Genomic DNA, 21,768 nt, shown 5'->3' on the forward strand with positions numbered 1-21,768 from the left:
ATACCATGTTTCCCCAAAAGTAAGATGTACCCCAAAAATAAGCCCTAGTTTTGGAGCGAGGTGCATGCTTAAAAATCAAACTGGAGGGTGGAACTGCCCCATGTGCCCCGCACCCACTTACCGTTACAGCCAGGCCTCCATGAATTGACACCTGCCTTGCCTAGCCGGCCCACTTCTTCAGTGGTGCCCCCAATCCATAGCTTGGTTCTTGGCTGCAGAGGCCTTTTGGGAAGGCCTCTGATGGCAAAATGCAGGCCAGGGGGGGGCGTCAATCTGAAGGTCCATTCTCAGTCGCAGAGGCATTTCCTTCACACAGAAGAAGTGGGCTAGCTGGGTAGGGCTGTTGGTGTCGCCACTGCGAGGTGAGTCCATGGACTTTGGACTTTCAAGGAATACAGTATGAGGGGAGAGCAAAAACAACACAGCCATTATTCTATCTTCATTACACAAAAGAAAATACAGGTGCCTCCTATGGTCACTGGTGACAAGCTAGTTAGAATGAATTGCAGAAGTGATATGCTCCATGATTTTCCTTAGTCAGTAGCTTCTTTTGCTAAAGAATCCTCATCACCATTCTATTTAAATCCAGTTCTTGAAGTTCAGGGGATACATCAATGACTGCCTTGAAAATCTTGACATTTAACATTGCATAATCATTTCTCCCAGTTTTTGTCCCTGTGCTTTAATTTTCTCAACTACGTCTTTCATATTGGTTAATAGCAAGAGCAGCTGATTTGTGTTTTGTGCAAATCCATGTGTGGTTCATTTTCTGAAGGAAAAAGTTGTCAAAAAGACAAGTTAGGAATTTCCTAGAAGCTCTGTGCTTGGCAAGTTTGTCTCCCAAAAGATGTCTGAGTGACTTTTGGCATTATCACTTATTGAAGAATTGCATTTTCGTATTCAAATATCCTATTTTTTTTCCTTTGAGCAGATAACAGTACAGGCTGTTTAACAAACCTTCAAAATTATGACCGACCTCCCCACAAGCTACTTATGATCCCATTTCAAAATTATGACAGGTGCAGCAGGCCTGTTTCCCATTATGACCCCTCCACAGGGTCACTGCAGCACCCTCCTGCCTCTCTCCTCCCATCCCAAAGCACGGGAAGCTTGCAGCATTTGGGAGGCACCACATATTCCCCTTAAGGACCTGTAGGCTCATTTTATATTCCACTGGGGAGAGCCGGGATGGGGGGGGGGTTGTAGGCAATACGTTTCACCTAACAACTGTTGTGATATGTGATCTTAATGGACATTCTCCATTATAGTCGGATCCCAAGGACTACTTGTATAGTAAAGTAAAACAGTTTTGGTTTTACTCTTTTTTCCATTGATTTTAATTCAAATATACTCTACAACAGTGGCCCCCAACCTTTTAGGTATCAAGGACCGGTTCCATGGAGAAAGGTTTTTCTGTGAACTGGAGGGTGTGTGGTTTTGTATGCTGCCTGTGTCACGCAGATGGGACTTTGCTTGTTTGCATGGCCTGGCTGCTGGCATGCCGCGGACCTGTGCCAGTCCATAGACCAGCGGTTGGGGAGCCCTGCTCTACAATATTACTGATTCCATTCATTTGAATTTGTTACTGTGCATATATGCAGTTCTTTAACATGCACTGCAAGTTCTGCCTTTAAACTTTCCCTTTGAGCAAATCATATGCTTGAATTGCAGTATTCCGGTCATGGAAATTACCTTTCCTATAACCAGGCCACTCTTATATTTTTAAAATTATACTTGTAGAATTTTAATAAACTTAATATTTATTTATTAAGAGTTCAGACTCATTCTGTTTATTTCCCATGCTCTATATAAACAATGTGTCATAAACCTTGTCCAATAATGTTCTTCCTGATCTTTTATTGAATAGTTTAATAGGTGTTAAGACAGTTATTTCACTTTCTGACATAATATACAAGTATTTACTTGAGGTTATTATTATGATTTTTATCTTCAGTGAGGCTCAAGATCTAGCTTTCCATTCTGATTGAGGCTCAGTATGATTTGGCCGGATTATTACCAGTTCTTTTAAAGCACAATCCGTGTTGTAATAACACCAGTCATGCAGATAACTTGGAAATGGTCCCAGAAACTTTAGAAGAACGTTTGGTGAAAAAAAGTGTATATTTCTGCCCACTTTGGTACATGGAAATGAGAGTTGAGTACATCAAGTAAAACATAAAAGTGAGTTGAATCTATGGGGGTAGATTATCTCAGAAGTATGTATGGTGAAACAGATAAGATCAAAGATGAATGGGTGAGGAAGAAATGTGGATTGAATACAAAAATGAGTGGTATATAAAAAATAGAACAACAGAGTTGGAAGGGATTTCTAGTCCAATCTCCTCCTCAGGCAGAAGGCCTATACCAGGGGTAGGCAACTTTGGCTCTTTTATGACTCGTGCACTTCAACTCCCAGAATTCCTGAGCCAGTCATGCTGGCTCAGGAATTCTGGGAGTTGAAGTCCACGAGTCATAAAAGCCAAGGTTGCCTACCCCTGGCCTTATACCATTCTGGACAAACCTCTTTTGGAAAACCTCCGGCTCTTCATAATTCCTCCCTGGATAAGGAGAGGACTTGAGATTGCCCACAAGTGCTGCAGACAATTGCTCCTCATGAAGAGACTGCAGAACAAAAATCTGCAGTAAATTTAATGCGCTGGTTGATGAGGGAGCAATCATCTTGCTCAAATGGGGGTCAGTACTTTCAAAAGGCCAATAGGTTCACATACCTCTTTTCTGATCATTTTTGGAAATTGCTTTGAATCAATATGTTTTATAGCAGTTGATGAGTTTGATGAGTTTTATAGCATAGGTTGAGTTTCCTACAGTCCTTACCGGGAAAAATGTTGTGGGTTTTTTTTAAGTTTAAGGACTTAAACATAAATTTGGAATAAACAGCAAAAGAGTTGGGTCCAGATAAATTTGAAATAAGACTTTGTAAATAATTATAAGAATATTTCCTGTAGGAAAATGCTTCTCTTTTGAATTTTTTAAAAATGGCATAAGATTTTAAAAACTGGACACTAGAGGGAACTAAAGATTACAATTAAAAAAAGAACACTTAAATTCAACTTATAAATACACAATGAAGGAATATATTTTAACATTTGACATATTTTTGAACAATGCACCTAGAAGTTAATTTTAAGAGTGTCTGCCTCTGTAGATAAAACTGTGTTCAAAAGACATCATGGAAGAAGATCAAGTTTTACCTAACAAGATTGAAACCTACTTGAAAGTGTATTTTAAAATGACAGGCCACAACAATGACATGAAAAATATGCTACATACAGGAGATACAAAAGAAACTGGCTGAATATCTTCATAGTTAAAAGGGGTATACAAATAAACCAAGAGATAGCTTGGATTAAATTTTCCTATATTGGATTTACAAAAGAGGCTTGTTTAAGGATTTGAAAAATGTTATGATGGGGGGGGGGAGGAAATCAAGTTCTAGGACAGTGTTTCTCCACCTTGACAATTTTAAGGCATGTGGACTTCAGCTCCCAGAATTCCACAGCCAGCTGGCTGTGGAATTCTGGGAGTTGAAGTCCACATGCCTTAACATTGTCAAGGTTGAGAAACATTGTTCTAGGACAGTGGTTCTTAACCTTTTTAATGCCACGACCTTCCAACCGGTTGTAAGTCGAGGACTACTCAACTGGTGCAGCACCGTTTGCAGACTGGGGCTTTTGGCGGGATCAGTAGGGCAGAGACAGCCTGGACAATTCCTATTGGCTTTTGAAAGCCAATAGAATTAGACTCTATTCAAGAGAGTCTCTTCTATTGGCTTTCAAAAGCCAATAGAATAAAAGGTAGTAGCACAGCTAAGGAAAAGGGGGGGAAAAATGGCGGACTGAGTTATTTGGCGACCCCCGTGAAATGGTCGTTCGACCCCAAATGGGGTCCCGACCCACAGGTTGAGAACCACTGTTCTAGGACGTTATTTGAAGGAACTAAAGATCGAGATTGTTAGATGTAAAAGGAAAGAATATTAAGATGGCTTCTTTGATTAAAATATATATGATGTTATCTGGCAACAGGACTGAAATGACTTTTACTATAGTAGTTTCATATTTCATTTCCAGTGCAATTATCTATTTTAATTACCCATGCTCGATTTAGGAACATCTCAAATGAACATCTATAAAATTTATATCTGGTAGAGTTGTACTAAAAAGAAGATAGAGGTTTTGAAGCATCAGGTACATTAAGCCTTGACTTATGAGACAGATGCTGTTTGTGCCAAGATATTTGTTATTTCTAGAAAAGCAACTCCGCTGCTAACTGTAAATATAAAGAAATAAAAATAAACATGTTTTTAAAGAATTCTTTAATTATTTTTTTATATTATTTATTTTTTTATTATTTATTTTTTTAAGAAAAAATTAAAAATATTATGTTGATTTTCTTTTAGAAGCTGGGGTTTGGAGGGAAGTTTTTTTATTTTTTAATTATGAAAGCATAATTTCCACAAATTAATTTGATTGTTGAAGTTTGCCCCTTAGTTTGGATTATCCCCAGAAAGTAGATGTTTACAGCTGAATTTGTATTGCATCCAGTTTGCTTTCTCAATAGAGAACTCCATGTTAGTTCTGTCATATGTGAACCAAGCTTATAGTACATTCTCTTCTGTCCTTAAAGCCTGAATAAGAATCTTAGAACTAATTGACTCCAAGACCATGTTGTGAGTGTAATTGTTTAATTGTTCATCACAAAAGTGTTTTGTGGAAGAATCATATGCAATCATGTTGCCTCATTTAGCATAAAGTCTTTAAAAGTACAAAATATTTGCTTATATGTTTTTAAACTACTGGTATTTATCAATATTTATTTTTCCCTTTTATAGGATGTTTTCAGTCATCTCCCATTCCACATCTGATCAGTTCAAAGCCATTTCAGCATTACTATAATTTGGATGACCTCAGATTTTTCATTGAGTACCTAGGCTACAAGGAAATTTAGTAGTAGCCCTGGAGATAAAGTCTAGTGAAAGAGTTGGTCAATATTGCCAAAATAATATTTTATTTTGAAATATATATTTTTACATAGTGCAAACATATTTCATTTCTCTTACTGCAGAATGTGCCTAATTTTTAATCATGTAAGTTAAACAACTGCTTAAAAGAAGTGTTAATCCATTGTATTTCTGTGAAGATTGCTAGCCTAAAAAACTAGGTTATTCACACTTTGAAGCAATAAAATAATTTAACTTTATTTTTCTTTCAGCAGCTTCATGAAACTGTAAAAAGGAAACTTGATAATTCTGTTTCACCTCAAAATGGCGACCAGCCAAATGGCTTTGGGGACATATTTCCTGTGCCCAAGAAATTGTGTCATGATGATGGTCTTGGTGGGTTGAGTGGCTCCTCCAGTGGAATACCTCCCGTATCCCCTCTACATCAGCATGATAGCAAACCTTCCAGTGGAGAAAATGTACAGCTTAATGGAAAACATTCCATAAGCCTAGATGGAATGAGCAAAAAGGATCTGCCACATTCTAGCCTTCAGTTGAATGGAAGCAGTGATGCTGATGACTCATTTGCTATGATTATTAATAAAGAACTCAAACAAGAACCAGATGATCTTCCTTGTATGATTACGGGACCAGGAAGTTCTATATCACAAAACAATTTGATGTCTGATCTTAACCTTAATGACCAAGAGTGGGAGGAGCTAATGAATGAGCTAAACAGGTCAATGCCTGATGAGGATATGAAAGACCTATTTACTGAAGACTTTGAGGAAAAGAAGGAGGGTGATCCTTCAAATTCAGCTGCACAAACTTCTTTACCACAAGATATCATTATAAAGACTGAATTTTCCCCGGCAAACTTTGAACAGGAACAGATAGGGTCTCCACAAGTCAGATCTACCTCTGCTGGCACAACATTTATTGGTACATCTTCTGTCCCTGTTACTGCTGCTTCTCCAGCAGTTAGTAATTCTCAAACAATGTTTCAGCCTTCAAATCAATCCATGTCTGAAAATCCCAACCAGTCAATAATGCAACCAGCAAGCCAGGCCCAAAACGTTCAGAGGCCTCTATCTAATTCATTGTTATCTGGACAAACTACAGGGAGTGCCAAAGAGATGTCATCTGCTAAACAGCTACAGCAAATAGCTGCTAAGCAAAAGAGAGATCAATTGTTGCAGAACCAACAGCAGGTCCACCCATCCAATCAAATTTCTAGCTGGCAGCAATCTGGACCTTCCCATAGTCCATTGGCTCTCCCATACTCTATGGACAATCCAACTAGCCCTTCTGTTTATCAGCAAGACTTCAGTAACCAAAAACTCCTGATACCCAATATGCCAAACAAGAGTTCTCCTAGGACAGGAGGTAACTATCATGGTGGAAATATGTTAAGCCATCAGCCAAGCAACATAAATCAGAATTCTGTATCTAATCAAAACTCTGTGCTAGATTATGGGAATACAAAACCTCTTTCACATTACAAAGAATGTGGGCAAGGAATCACAGTGCCCGGACAAAACAAGTCTTCTATGTTAGCATACCTTCAGCAACATCAGCAGCCTACACTGCCTCATATGAGTGATGAGCAGAGTGGCATATTTGTAATGAAGAAGTCTGGAAATATTGCTTATAGGCCTTTAGTACCACACAGTCAGGTAAGTGTTTCTAGCAGCTGGTTGGGTATAGTAAATGAGATAGGCTGAATAAGCTGAATAAACAGACTAATTAATTTCATAGTATATATTGTAGATAGCCTTATAAGATCCTAAGAGGATAATGAAATTATTAAAATCAACCTTTCGCTTAAAAAGCAGCATGATATATCTTGTCCTTTAAAAAAAATGATATTTTCATGGGGAAAAAAATGTGTAAAAGGTTTTCTTTATATGTAGGTTTTTTTTTCTGTTTCTGAATGGTTCTTTCAGGATTGGTATTCAATTCAAAATCTGTTAACCAGGATATAATGTATTTTAAGGAAATTCTTTTTTTCTGACAGCTTGACTCTGACAGGAACTTTTTTCCAATGAAGATTATTACTTTTGTAGAAAACAAATTGAATTTTGGCAGTTGATTATAGTTTTTATTAATTGTGAAAAAGCTCCATTTATATGCTTTTTATTAATTGTGAAAAACCTTTATAATTACGACCATAATCCTACACAGGTCATTAAATGTTATATGAAGTGGATATTTAAGACCAAAGGAAATTGAGGGCAGGGAAACTATTTCTGTTTCAATTACTGTGGAATTTCATTAGATACCTACCTCTTGTCTACCTGCAAGAATGAAATGCTTGTGGTAAGCAAGGAAACGTTGACCAACATATCTGTGTTTACCATCTCCTGCTGAATGACACACTAACATACATGTTGTTACTATTATGCATTTATTGCAAGTATACTTCTCGCATAAGCTCAATTTCCTGTCCTCCTATTGCCCCTATGATAAGATAACAGAATAGAGAATTGTTTCATAATATTTTATTAAATCTAATTAACAAAAGAAGAAATACACAAACACAGAGGCATACTTGATTGCATTAAAAGTTAAATAGAGAAAGAAAAAGAAGCCTGAAACATCCTATGATGAAACAGCTCCAAAGAGTTTACTTCAAATTTCTCAAAATTCCTCTTTCTTATTCTCTGACAATAAAAGACCACATCAAATATTGACTGACAATATAATAGTCCATTACGGCAAATAAGATACATTTTTCCAGATGCTGTACTTATACCATTATCAGGGAATGTTGGATGTGATCAAAATGCAGTTAAGGCTAATAATTTGGACTATCCTTTTTCTGTCTTACAAAAATAATGTTATATGAAAGCATCGGACTACAAGTCAATGGTGGGCAAATGATTTTACAGACAAGTCTGTGACCTGACTTGTAATTCCCCTGGCTTACTCTTTTTCTATATTTTGCATAAAGTTACACAATAGCATAATAGGTATGTAGGTATTTGATTTCTTATTGTGAGTAACCAACTATAGATATTCCCTTAAAAATCAATACAACTAGATTTCTCCTGATAAGTATCTGTATCTCATCCTAAATTTACAATAGGTGGGGTTGCCTTGACTTAATTTCTCAATTTTCAAATTCAGTATCAATATTCACTGGTGACTTTAATGCTATGCTTTGATGGGAATTAATGTCACAGTTTTTTCTCCCCATTATAATGCCTAATTTCCTCCTCCTTCCTCATGGAAATCTAAAGATAATGGAGTTTAGTTTTACTCTCAGTGAAATTTGATTTATGGTTATTTAATGGATTAGGCTGGATGATTTAAGAGCAACCTTTGATTCAATACTACCTAGCAAATTCTGGAAGAAAGTAATCAGAATGGCAATTTAAAACTATCCCGACCTCAAAGCATGCCAAAATTTGATGTATTCTTGCCTGAATGTTATTTATATATTAATATCAGAGTTGGGATATTCATTGAGCCAGAATTCTGTTCACCATCTCTTGCCCATCATCCCCAACATTGATTTAGCAGTTGTTTTTAATCCCATAATGGATCATCTCATGGATTAAAGCAGCAACCCCCAACCTTTTGGGCACCAGGGACTGATTCCGCAGACAAGAGGGGACGTGGTTTCGCATACTGCTTACATCCCATGGATGGGGCTTCTCTTGTTAGCACAGACCAGTTTCTGGCATACTGCTTCCCAGTATCGATCCATGGGCCACAGTTGGGGACCCCTGGATTAAAGGGTCAATAATATAACTGTAGCTCAATGTTTTCTGTATCTTACTAAGTGCTGTATGCTTCTGTATATTGTAACTGATCCCTGAACAAACAAGAATCCTAATACTTGCACAATTTCAATGGGATCAAATTATAGCTTTCACTTGAACCAGTGGAGGAACTGAATTCTGGAATTCCTTGTTCTAGCCAGAAACAGAAATCAAATTGCCCATTGCTAAATTTGAAAGTGAAATCCATCTTTCTCAACATGTATGGTAATTAATGCATGGTAGGATCTCACAAGTGCTCATTCAAAGAAAGTTATTTTAATGGCATATAAAGTTGCTTGAAATTACATAAAGGAATGTCAATAGACAGAGTTCGTAAATAAACATCAGAATTAAATTATCCCAATTTTCTCCTACTCTAAATATTCAAGAAATTCTAAACCGTTTGTTTACCTCTTTAATTTTTCTTTCCTAACCAAGAAATAACTTTTATACCAAGATCAGCAAAAGGATTGAGGCATATCATAAAACCAAATATTTAAGCTTATCAAAATTATTACCAAACTAGTGGAATTAGTCTGATTTATTCACATTTATAAGATAACAAAGTTATGTAATGGAAAAATGAAATAAAGACTGGGAATCACTGCTTTATTTATAAAACCAGTGAATTGTCTATATATAGGAGAATCTTATATTCTACCTCTTGTAAAATCTTAAAAAGTTTTTCATGGCTTAAGTAAGAGTTCCTACAGCCAAGTTAAAAGAAAAGGGAGCACTGCATTCTTGATATGAACTATAGTCATAAATTTAACAAAGGAAACCACACAATTTGTTATCACTTAATTTAGTAGTAGAATAAAACATTCATTCGAAATATTAAAATTTGGGGAGACCCAAAGTAAATCAAGGTCTGCTTCAGAAACCAATTAGAAACCTTATTTTTCTGAATCCAAAATAACTAATTTTATCCAAAGTAGTTGCATCAATTAAGAATCTGATATTGACTGTGAACAATTTCTGCCTGAGCTGAATTTTTGGAACCTGTGGGTATTCAACTCTTAGCCATATTAATCTACAATTGAAATAGCCAGTTTTAGGAAGGATATGTTGTTATTCTCATTCAAACTAGAAGTAGGAATCTATTTGAAAAGTTTCAGTTATTTACGTTTAAATATTTTTTTTCCTATTGAAAGAGTCTACATGGAAGTTGATCTTTATTGAACTGCCTCTGAAACCTTTTCAGATTACTTTTAGGTGGCAGCTCTTCTGTATAAGCTATTTCATACACCTTGGCATTTCATTTAGAAACGGAGTTATGCTGGATTATACTTTTCCATGAATTGCTGTGCAGTAATAAACACTGAAGAAGTTTTCCATTATTGTGGTCATTAAAAATGTGGAGATACTGCTTTTCTCAAGTGGTGTCCTTGTTGCATAGCCAATATCTGTCTCTGCTTTTTATAGGATCAAAATCATTCTGCTGGTGTTCCTCGCATTCCCGTTTCTGTTCCTGGCAATGGTGTAAATGCACAGCCTCCTAATGTTTCCATGGCAGGTAACCATGGTAATGCAGCTTATCTCAACAGTCAGCAGCAAGCAGCTGTAATGAAGCAGCACCAGATGCTACTAGATCATAAGCAGCAACAAAAGCAGTTGTTAATAGAACAACACAAACAGTTTCTAATGGGACAAAGGCAACTTCTTGCTGAACAGGTAAAACATATTGCTGTGATAAAGATTGTGCCAATCTAGTGGAGTATTCAGTACTTGATTATATTAATTAATCTGGTTGCATATTATTTGCCACATGAGAGTAGCCTAGTACTACTTATTGCAAATTCTGTAGGATTCCCACCCACTTCTCAAACACATGCCCTTCATTCAAAAAGAATTAGGAAGACTTGCAGTCAGACATCCATGGGGACAGTTGCTCACTATTGTGAGCTGCCTTGAAAATTGGTCTAAAGAGAAGGGCAGGATAATGGCTACATGATCCCTGTTTCCAGAATTTAGGGGAGAGTATGGATCCTTATATAACAAGAACTGCACTTTTCTGCTGATAAAGGAGGTGTTAAGAAACATTAGAAGAAACTTTAGGAGTGAATAGTTCAAAAACAGCCCAGTTAGGACAACCCTAATAAGGGACAGGAAGGGAAATGATGGAGAAGGGAACAGAATGGGACAGCTCATCACTGCCAACTGCCCTCTGCCAATTCACTGCTGCAAGTTGTTACAGGACAACTCAACACAGCCAATTTGCCGTGGGGGCAACTCATCGTGGACAGCTGGAGGGAGAGCCAGTTGGGCAAGCAAGCAGGTAGGCAGAGCACAGAGTGGCAGCAGCAGCCAGGGGCTTCCCGCCGGAGGCAGAGCCGAGCAAGCGGATGGGTGGAGCGGTGGCCAGGGGTTCCCCCCATTTTCACACACCCCTGCTGCCATTGCACAAGCTCCTGACCATTCAGAGTTTGGATGGTTTGGCAGAAGCAGCATTTGGGCCATTAGATGTGCCCCATTTTCACACACCCTGCTGCAGCAACCAAACTCCAAATGGCCCAGAGCTCGGTGCAGTCGCAACAGCCGTGTGGGGAGGGAGTGAAAATAGGAAGCCTCCAGTCACCGCTGCTCTGCTCGCCTACCTGCCCGGCTCTCCATCCAGTGGAAAGCCCCCAGCTGCCACTCTGTTCTCTGCCCACCTACTTGTTCTGCCTGCCCACCCAGCCTTTCTTCTGCCTGCCCACAGCACGTTGTCCCTGTGGCGAATTGACGGTGTTGAATTGTCCTGAGACAACTTGGTGCCTGGTCACACTGAGTTGCCTTAGACCAGAAGTGAACAATTCACTTGCTAGAATGCTGAATAAGATTATTACAGAGGCATAGTCCATTGGAGGAGCCTCACCGTTCCTCTCAGGCCATGCGCAACGCCATGTGGTCTCTGTAGGCAGCGGGCGCTCTCCTCACAGCACCCTGAACTAGGCGGCGTGAATCCAAAAAGCGCGATGCCACCCAACCCCCAGCCTGCCCTGTTTCAGCAGGCAGCAGGGCGCTCTCCTCACAGCGCCGAGAAGTTGAGCCGGGTAGTGCGAAGCTCGCCAGCTTTGCACCTTGCTGCCTGCTGAAAATGGGCAGGCTGGGGGTTAGGCAGCATTATACTTCACATCAGTTTCACACCACCTGGCTCAGCTCTTGTCACTGAGGGCTAGGCGGTGTTGTGCTTCTTTTGGGATTTGCGCCACTCAGCTCAGCCTCTCAGCACTGTGAGGAGAGCGCCCCACTGCCTGCCGAAACCCCTCCCCCAGAGCCCATCAAGCCGGATATGTGAAGTAGGCGAGAGCCATTTGCTGGCCACGTCCAGGCAATGGTGCATTTCATTCCTCACGAAAGGTGACACCTCCCCAGCATGTACCCAGGGGGCATGACCGACGTGGCAGGGGGTGGTTCATCACTGTTTCCAGACAGCCTTGTGAAGCTAAGGCTGAATGCGTTTCAGCATAGATGGCCACCACAAAATTGTACATTGGCTCCCGGCCGGCCTGGGCCAGGGCCAAGGCAGCAGGGGCCATTCCCTCACTTGTTTCCAAGGTGGCTTCGTGGGCCACATGAAACCACTTCACGGGCCGCATCCGGCCCCCGGGCCTTGTTTTTGACATGTCTGGATTAGTTGGTACACCAATAAAACTTTACATCCGATGCATTGTGTGGAAAAACATTCTTCTGAAAACCTGGATTTCTATTTTAGGAGAAACAAAGGCATCATCAGGAGCAACAACTCCAAAGACATTTGACACGACCACCTCCTCAGTACCAAGATCAGACACAAAATACATATCAACAGCAAGTTGGCCAGTTTCCAGGTAAAGGGGGATGTGGGGTTGAAATATGAAGGACTGGGATGGACATGAGATATTTAAAATGCTTTTTTGTACTCAAAATGTAGTCTTATACTATTATTTATTAAATACATGTGCCATTACAATGTGTGATTCCTAATGATTGGAAATAGGTGCAAAATAGACAGTTAAAATATCCACAATAAAATGCCGATTAATTGTTCAAGTTAATAAAATCATATAACAGCTCTGACAATATGACATTCACCCCAAAGCCCTACAAGATAATTAGATTTTAACTATTGGTAGCTTCCAAAAAGCTGTTCCCAAATTAGTCAATCTTTTATCAAAGGGAAGATATCTCTATTGTTCCCACATGCACATACTTCCTGCACAATGTCAACATTCTCCTGAGAGAGATGTTTTGGATGAATCAAAAAGATACATTTGAAGGCAGCCCCAAATAATGTGCATTGTACTCTTATAAGTAAGCGGTAATAAGGGCAGTCACTGTACGAAGAGCTTTGCGTTCCGGTTCAGGCCTTAATGGGGACATTAATGGAAATTGAAGAAAAGAACTTTCGACCATGACTTTTTTAGCAGGTACTACTCACCCAAGAAGGTCACCCAAACATGGCCTTACTCTGCCAGGGCGGTTCTACTATTAGAGGTGGCAGAGAACCATGGTGAACAAATAATAATTTCACCTTCTTTGGATGGAATTTAAGCTTATTTTCTTTTATCCAGTCTTAACAGCCCATCAGGATTTCCCCAGGCCCCCAGTAACAGTAAATAATGATCTTATTGCTGGTACTTTACACCAAGGGACCAGATGACCTGTCTTAGCATTATGTAAATTTTAAATAGAGAAGTGGAGAGTAGTCACTAGATCATTTTCTCCTCTCCCACAAACACCAAATTGAAGTGGAAGTTCTTAACTCAGGAAGGATTAGAATCACTCCAAAACAGACCGTCCAGTCTTTGCATGCAATCCAAAAGGATCTCCTGGTCAGTGGGATGGTCTACACCTGCCCAGGTTCCAGCAAAGATTACCCATCACAGTGACAAAGGCCATTCAGTAATCAGTCCAGATCTAAATCCTGACTTAAGAGGGTCCAGACAATTTGCATCCCCCGGACATTCTACATCCCCATCACTCACTCAGCAACAAAAGGAAAGGTTAAAAACTGGGTGATCATTGTCAAAAACAGAAGATCCAGGGAGAGTTTGAGTAAGGGGCACACCACTCAGGTTCTTTCAGGGCCTCTGCCAGATTCAAGTTGTTATACCTCCTTCCCCCAGATCCTTGCAAGTATCAAGGGGGTAGGAATCAAGTCCACAGATGGTAAATGTCATGCTTTTAAATTCTGAAGGTTTTAAAAGCAGCATTCCACAAAAGTAACAATCCTTTATATTGCAGCATATGTGGATAAAGAATGTTACATTGTTAGGAACACTATTAATATTTCTGTAATATTAACTGATTCTCTCCTTGTAAGCACACAAGATATTGGTTTAGACAAACCTTTCACATTGAAAGCTAGGCTCCTTGATGCTCTTTGAAATAATTATAGTTGTCACACTCCTGTTTGTTTTCTAAGAATTTTAAAACTGTGTTCATTTTTTCTTAAGTTAATTTTTCAATGTGAAACAGCACACTGTGCGAAGCAGAGTATCTTTATATAAGTATAGATCAGGGGTAGGCAACCCAAAACACTCAAAGAGCCACTTGAACCCGTTTCCCACCAAAAACAAAACACCGGGAGCCGCAAAACCCTTTTGATATCTAAAATGAAGATAACACTGCATATATCCTTTTTTATCTTTATTATAGAAGATTTGTGTACACTTAAAAATAAAAGTAAAAATATGACTCTTGGGAATATCCATACTATTAAAACAATGATCACCGAGAGAATGCTTTAATAAAATTACACTGTATATGCAGTGTTATCTTCATTTTAGATGTCAAAAGGGTCAACTCTCTTTCGCTGCTCACCTGGCAAGCTTCAAGTTGTTCTCCAACAATCTCAGGGGTAGGCAACCTCGTCTCTTTTATGGGACTTCAACTCCCAGAATTCCTGAAGCCTAGCTGGGCTAGCTAGACGCAGCAAAGGGAGGAGCTCCGCCCAGAAAGCTTTTCAGCTCCTCGGAGAACAATGTGAGTGCACTCTCTTTTACGCATAGAGAGAGAGAGAGAGAGAGAGAGAGAGAGAAGCAGGGAAGCGCAATTGACTCTCTCTGTCTCTGTCTCTCTCTGCAAAGGCAGAGGAGGCTGGGAGCCACAGGGGAAGGCTCAAAGAGCCGCATGCGGCTCCGGAGCCGCAGGTTGCCGACCTGTGGTATAGATCCTTCTACATGAATAGTATTTTGAAATTACCTCTTGAATGGAAGAAAATTCACTGTTACAAGGGCAATTCCGAAATAAACTTCCATTTGGTTATTAATGACAGACATTCGCAGATATAGAAGTTTTATTATACACATTAGAAAACTACAACATTACATTATTTTTCAACATAATCACCATTTAAACTGAGGCACTTGTCGTAACGTTTTACAAGGTTTGAAATTCCTTAGTAGTTGCTCAGCGCCAGATCTGGGCTATGGGGGGGGGGGTGATCAAAAACATCCCAACGGAACTGCTTCAAAAGTTCTTGTGTGCATCTAGCAATATGCAGGTGAGCATTGTTGTGAACCAACACCACACCAGAAGGGGTGCCATAGAAAATCCCGCCAAATGTGAAGATGCCAAAGGAGTACTGCTAGTGAAGTTCATGGAGCGTGGTTCAACCATCAGTTCAGAAGTCTACTGTGAAACGTTACGAAAACTCAGATGAACCATCCATAACAGGTGTCAGGGCATGCTGACTTCCAGTGTTGTGTTGGTTCACGATAATGCTTGCCCACACACCACTAGACGCACACAAGAACTTTTGAAGCAGTTCCGTTGGGATGTTTTTGATCACACCCCCATAGCCCAGATTTGGCACCAAGCAACTAATACTAAGGAATTTCAAACCTTGTAAGATGTTATGACAAGTGCTTCAATTTGAATGGCAATTATGTCAAAAAGTAATGTAATGTTGTAGTTTTCTAATGTGTGTAATAAAGTTCTGTAACTGCAAGTGTCTGTCATTGATAACCAAACGGAGGTTTATTTCCTAATTGCCCTCATATTATCTTTCTCTGTGACCTTGTTTAGTAATTGTAAACAAACATGCACTAACAGGAAATTTGTGTCATATTCCCCATTTTGTCTGCTAACCTCCCTGTTTCCTAGCTCTGTACTAAGTATTAGATTCATAATTAAATGCATAAATTTGTAATAGAAAAAGTTGTCCTGATCTCAGTGCTGCTTCATTCTTCATTATTACCAAAATGCCTCTGCCAGTGCCCCAGCAAACATTGTCCAATACAGCTTGTTCTCACTTATTGATGATAATTGGAACTGGGAATTCTGTTGCTAAGTGATGCAATCATAAGACATGACATCATATGACCACTATAGTTACAGTGGCAGTTTTGGCAATCTCAATTGCCGTCATTAAGCAAATCTCACATGGTCACACCATCCCTTGGTCAATGATTGTCATTTGCAACCTATCAACTTCCCCATTGATTTGCTTGTTGCATGACCACAGAAATGCTACAATATCACAATTGGTTACTGAGCACCCAAATAGCAAACGTATGACCAAAGAAATGCTGCGGTGATCACAACTCAAGGATCAGTCATAGGTTGAACACCATCATTGCTTTGAATGATTGCTGAACAAGTTATTCAACAAGGACTCTCTGTAATATTGTTTTGCATATTTAATCATTAAATATATCCCTGCTTTCTCACAGGATTATGTTTGTGTGCGTGTGTGTATGTGTATGTATTCCATAGCTAGAGTACCCATAGGTTGTACAAGCTGGAAGCAATTTGCAGAACTGCTTTATAACTCTATAATTCCTATTCCCCTGTGCCATGTGAATCCTTTTTCAATAGAATTGGAACTCTTCTAAATAGTTGAGAAGCAATTTTATATTACGTTATAGATGAAATATAAATGCATGAAAATGAGTAGTAAATTATTCCTGCTTCCTAGTGTGGCTTATACATAGCAATCCCCACTCTTTTGGTGGGTTCACAATTTATAGGTTTTGGTTTTCAGCTAATAGAGTAATAGTGGTGGCATAGGCTATCTTCCATGTACTCTATCAGTAGCTGTAATCCTGCTTATCTTAATAACTAAGAGCTGGTTAATACAGATGCTTTTTCACCATGAACACATCTTTTAAACAGCTTTTAGAATTCAACTGTTACAATTATGAAAAGCACTGGAGCAATATGCATGTATGGTTCAGTTTGCAGAGATGCTTTCCTACATACATATGTATTTAAGGATGGCTAATAGTGACTTGACTCACATGTAAATATGCAATGTAAATGAATCTTCTATCTGAAACGGATTTAAACAGAAAGCCCATGTAACTAGTTGGAACAGAAATCAACATTGTTAAATAGTTGTATCTTTGTACAATATATTCCAGATTAACCAGTTGCATTTAAAACAGTAAATCTTATGAAAAGTCATGTTTTTTGAGATGTGTATGACACATAAAGCATGCCATTATGACAGAAGGAAAGAGATGCTCAGTAAAGCTGCCTTTGTTTAATTTTTGACTTTTTCCCTTAGCCTCCAGAGTCACACAAGACTTTAAAAGAGGCTATTCAGAAGGCTGGCAGGAAGGAGAAAGCCCATCCCACCAGACATTTTCAGGATCTAAGCCAACAAACCCTAAATCTAGCTAGAAATTACTATATTGCATGTTACATGTATAAAATGTTTCATCAAATACTCTGAGAATGTTCGGATTGGTTTTTAAAATCACTAATGTTGGTAATCTTGTATTATATTGCAGGCTCATCTCCATCAATGACAGGGGTAAATAATTTAGGCCAGTCCAACTCTAGCAGTCCACGAATGTTTTCTCAGAATCAGAACATGATTCAGATTGGAACAGGGCACAATTCTGTCTCATCAAGCAGCAATCAGCAAGATCGAGCGGTTAATCAATATACTGGTCTGCAGAATATTCAGCGAGGCAATTTATACAGCATGGCATCTGGTATGACCCAAATGGTCCAACAACATGCAAATCCAACTGCCAATGGTCAGCCACAAATGCAAAGACAACCCAGTTTGGCTCAGGGCACTGCTCTCCCTGCTGGATATGGACAGAACACGTTAGGAAATTCAGGCATTTCTCACCAACACAATAAAGGGGCACTAAATGCTACATTATCCAAGCCTCAGATGGCAAGAATGCCAGCAATTGGGGCCCAAAATTCATCCTGGCAGCATCAAGGTATATCAAATATGAACAATCAGGCTCAACGAAATAATGGTTTAGGGACGTTTACTGCCAGCTCCACGTTCCATATGCAGCAAACTCACTTAAAGTTGTCCAGTCAACAGTTTGCCCAAGGAATGCCTCAGGTAAGCCTCAACACCAGCAGGACAATGGCACCCATGAATTCAGCTGTCTCTGGACAGATACTGCCATCGTTAGGGGCCCAGCAGCGGACAAACCCTCCTACTCAACAGCCAGTCCAGGCCCAACAGGTCTTGCCAAGCATGAGTCAAACTGTCCCAGATCTGACTTTCGGCCAGAATCAGAATCAGCAGCTGTCCAACAGAACCAGTCTACACTGTACTCAAGGTTATCCTGTCAGGACAGCTAGTCAGGAATTGCCTTTTGCCTACAGTAACCCATCTGGAGGTAATGGCCTACAGAACTTAACTGGGGATACAGACCTCATAGACACTTTATTGAAAAACAGGACTTCAGAAGAGTGGATGAATGATTTGGACGAGTTATTAGGGAATCACTGAAATGAGATTTGGATTTTTTTTTTCCTTCCCTGAGTCAATTTTTTTATTTCTAATTACAAATTATCTTTGGACCAAATACCTGTGTCATTGAAAATTCACAGGCTCTAGTGGGAATGTATTGGAGTTGCTTCTTTCTGGGTCTAAGAACGTGAAAAAGATGCACCAGCTTGGTAGGGGAAAAACGTCATTTCTATAGTGTGTCTGGAACACAACATATGTAAACAGTTTGGTGTGTACCCCAAACAACCCAGCAAAAATGCAACTTTTTCCAGTGTTTTACATTTGAAGACTTCAATGTGAACCCATGCAGTTGCAGTGCAGAAAGTAAGCCAGCAAGGGATAGGCTTTAAATATTCAGTGTTAAGGCATTCTTTCCTACAGATAGTACTTGATTTTTTGATCTTGATTTGGACCTCTAAAATAAATAGTAAAAGTGCCACCTTGCCACCATTTTCAAGAAAAGAATGTGTATAACCCTTGTTATTTTGTGGAGTCCTCCTTAGTTAGGGAGGATAATCCTCTAATCCAGGGGTCCTCAACCTTGGCAACTTTAAGACTTGTAGACTTCAACTCCCAGAATTCTGGGAGTTGAAGTCCACAAGTCTTAAAGTTGCCAAGGTTGAGGACCCCTGTTCTAATCAGCATGTGCCAACTTTCTGAGCAAACCAGATATAAGAATTCACAATAACCGATAATGGGTTTACCTACTGGAGATCCTTAAATATTACAACATTTCCAGCAGCAGGTTGCTGTATATCTAAACTGGGCAACCTGAAGTTAATTGGCTTATGGCTTACTGAATTAAGCAATTTGCACTCTGCTATTGGGGGGAGGGGTTTCTTTTTCTTTTTAGTTATTTTTTAATTGGAGAAACAGACTTAAAATCAAGTGTGTGCACTTTTTCTATCTCCTTTCCTGCATTCATTAAAGTTGGATTGATCACACGTCATTTCTCTGTTTGATTCAGAGGGCATTAGCAGTGTTTTTGTTGCCACATGCATACTGTACAATGTAGATAGGATGATTTAGTGTTTGTCAAGCATGTGAAGCAAGTCTTATGTGTTGGGAGTTATTGACTGAAAATTTTGCAGTTATGGCACAGGGAGATGGGGGCACACTATACTTTTTTAAAAAAATTAAAAATTGTGAGACCCTTGGGGAAAATGGTGATTGAAGCTCTTTAGAAATATAAAGGCTAATCTCCAATGAAATAAATGCTGCTAATTCATCATTGTCCATGGAGATACTTTCCTGGATGTGTAAAATTAGTTCCTTATATGGCAAGGAAAAGAGAATTATTTTTAATGTGTTACCAAAAAGAATTTCTGCTTGCCAACAAACCACCTTTTGCCTTAACCTTTAGTTATAAAGGTAATCAATTTGAAAGTTGTTTTAGATGCATAGATACCTCTCTGTTCCTACTCGGGGTTTTGTTTAGTTTTTTAATGAACAGGGCTATTTACCTCCTGTTATAAGGATTCTTAATTTAGTTCATAGCATCTGCAGCTGAGAACCCTAGAATTTCCTTTGCATCAGAAACGTTCAGGAGAGTGTATAGAAATATTTGAATCTGGGATATTTTGGACAGGGGAACAGTGAAGAGATTAAAGAAGATGAACAATAGGAAAATAATTTACTGTATCTGCAGTGTTCCTCTCAAATGTGCACTTTGGAAAACAATCTGCTTTAACACTACTTTTAATTTAATTTTCCCGTTTGTTTCATTGTATATGGTTGCCATCCATGATCAAGTTATGTATGCCATGCTAAAGAGATGTTTGTGTTTTGATGGACAATTGATGGGGGATAATGGTGAAAGCTGCATGTTAATGAGTGGTTCCACTACTGATATGTCCAAATTGAAGCAAATTGCGTTGAGTGTATATTTTTAAAACATCATTTTATAAGGGTTGCTTAATTTAATAAATAAAATATAGGTGTCACTATATTGTAAGTAAATTAGATTAGAGTTAAATTTACTAATCTTTTCCATAAATCAGCAATTGAGTTAAATTTGTCAGTGAATTCAATTCAATCAAAGATTTGGTCCAAAATGAATGTCAGCTGGAAAATATTGTAATCTTTGTAGTTGCTTTTTTGACCATGAAAAATTATAGGGGTCTGGGAGGAACAGATTTGAAATGGAGATAAAGTATATTTGTTATGTGTTTTGAAAATCTTGCACCAGTGTGCCTTCCTTTTGTTTGTGGAGGTACTTGGGACCTCATACTTCTCAATTGACTTATTCTCATTTCTTCTTTAGGTGCAGTAAAAAAATTACAAGTTTTATAACATTGTAGCTTAATTTATCAGATGAAATTTTGGTCAGAAGAAAATGTAACAGACACTTTGTGTTATAAGTGCTATAGGCAGATACCTCCTGTCTATCTTTTCTTTTTAGTAACATATGCAGCACATACCTATGGATAAGCATCCTAATGCTTTTTAGATATCCTGGATTACAACTCCCATCGTTCCACACACAGTTGCCCTGCTGCTGGAATGATGAGAGTTGTAATCTCTTAACATTTCAAGAATAAGAAATGCCTTCTGGTTAAATAAATTAGCATGCAATAATTTTGGACTGACTGTGCCCTTTCAAAATTTAGAACATTTTAAAAAAATTAAAATTTAAGCTATCTTCAACTTGATTTCAGTTGTGGTTGCTTTCAGTTGATACAAAATGGTTTCAGATTTGAAAATGTAGCATAATGTAGAAAGGTTAAAAGTGCCGTGCAGTGATCATTGAACATGGAAGCTAGCTGGGGTTAAGTGCAGGGCACTCCCATCAGTCACTAGTAGCAGTTCATAATGGAATATCTGCACTTGTGCTTTCTATTTGCTGCAGCTTCAGAGCAATAAGACACCCCCCCCCTCTCTCCCTTCAATTTGCCTGGCCTGTTGCCTCAGTTTTATTTATAGGCTGCAGTCCCGGGCTGATGAGAAGGTGTGGAAAAAAATCATACCTGTCCAAGATCCCCCACCTTCCTAACCCCTCCCCCCCCACAAAATGGAAAGGGTGCTCAGTTTTTCTATTTGACACATTTTCTTTGTGTAAATAAATGTTTACAGTTTTATATGAAAGACTGAATAAGAGTTAGATCTTCTGAGTGTATATTTTTTACTTTTTATAGATTTTAAAACTATAATTCTTTATATATATGTTGGGGGTGGTTATATGTTTTACACTTGTTTAAATGGTGAACAGTCCAGATTTGATGCTAACTTTTTTTTTTTTTTGGCATTGAGATGTATAAAGAGCCCATTAATCCCATTTTTTTTCTTTAATTACAATTATTGTGGCACACCAAAAACCTTTCACTTCTGTTATGTCATTATTAAAAAAAAATAAATATTTTGCTAGTGTA

The 21,768-nt window shown here is 38.7% G+C and overlaps 1 protein-coding gene across 2 annotated transcripts in view; it reads left to right on the forward strand.

The window, feature by feature from the left end:
• Positions 1-21,768, forward strand: part of MAML1 (mastermind like transcriptional coactivator 1) — a 50,264-nt gene extending 28,496 nt beyond the window's left edge. Inside the window, exons 2-5 of one of the 2 annotated variants that reach the window (XM_039340842.1) lie at positions 5,233-6,633; positions 10,150-10,398; positions 12,422-12,536; positions 17,427-21,768. In XM_039340842.1, the coding sequence (XP_039196776.1) occupies positions 5,233-6,633; positions 10,150-10,398; positions 12,422-12,536; positions 17,427-18,400 (2,739 nt within the window). In that variant the 3' untranslated portion in view covers positions 18,401-21,768. Of the gene's footprint in view, positions 1-5,229; positions 6,634-10,149; positions 10,399-12,421; positions 12,537-17,426 lie in introns of both variants that reach the window. The other variant, XM_039340841.1, reaches the window with a different exon arrangement.

Source organism: Crotalus tigris, unplaced genomic scaffold (assembly GCF_016545835.1).
Source record: "Crotalus tigris isolate CLP2741 ecotype Arizona unplaced genomic scaffold, ASM1654583v1 scf7180000017754.2947050, whole genome shotgun sequence".
Classification (NCBI taxonomy): domain Eukaryota; kingdom Metazoa; phylum Chordata; class Lepidosauria; order Squamata; family Viperidae; genus Crotalus; species Crotalus tigris.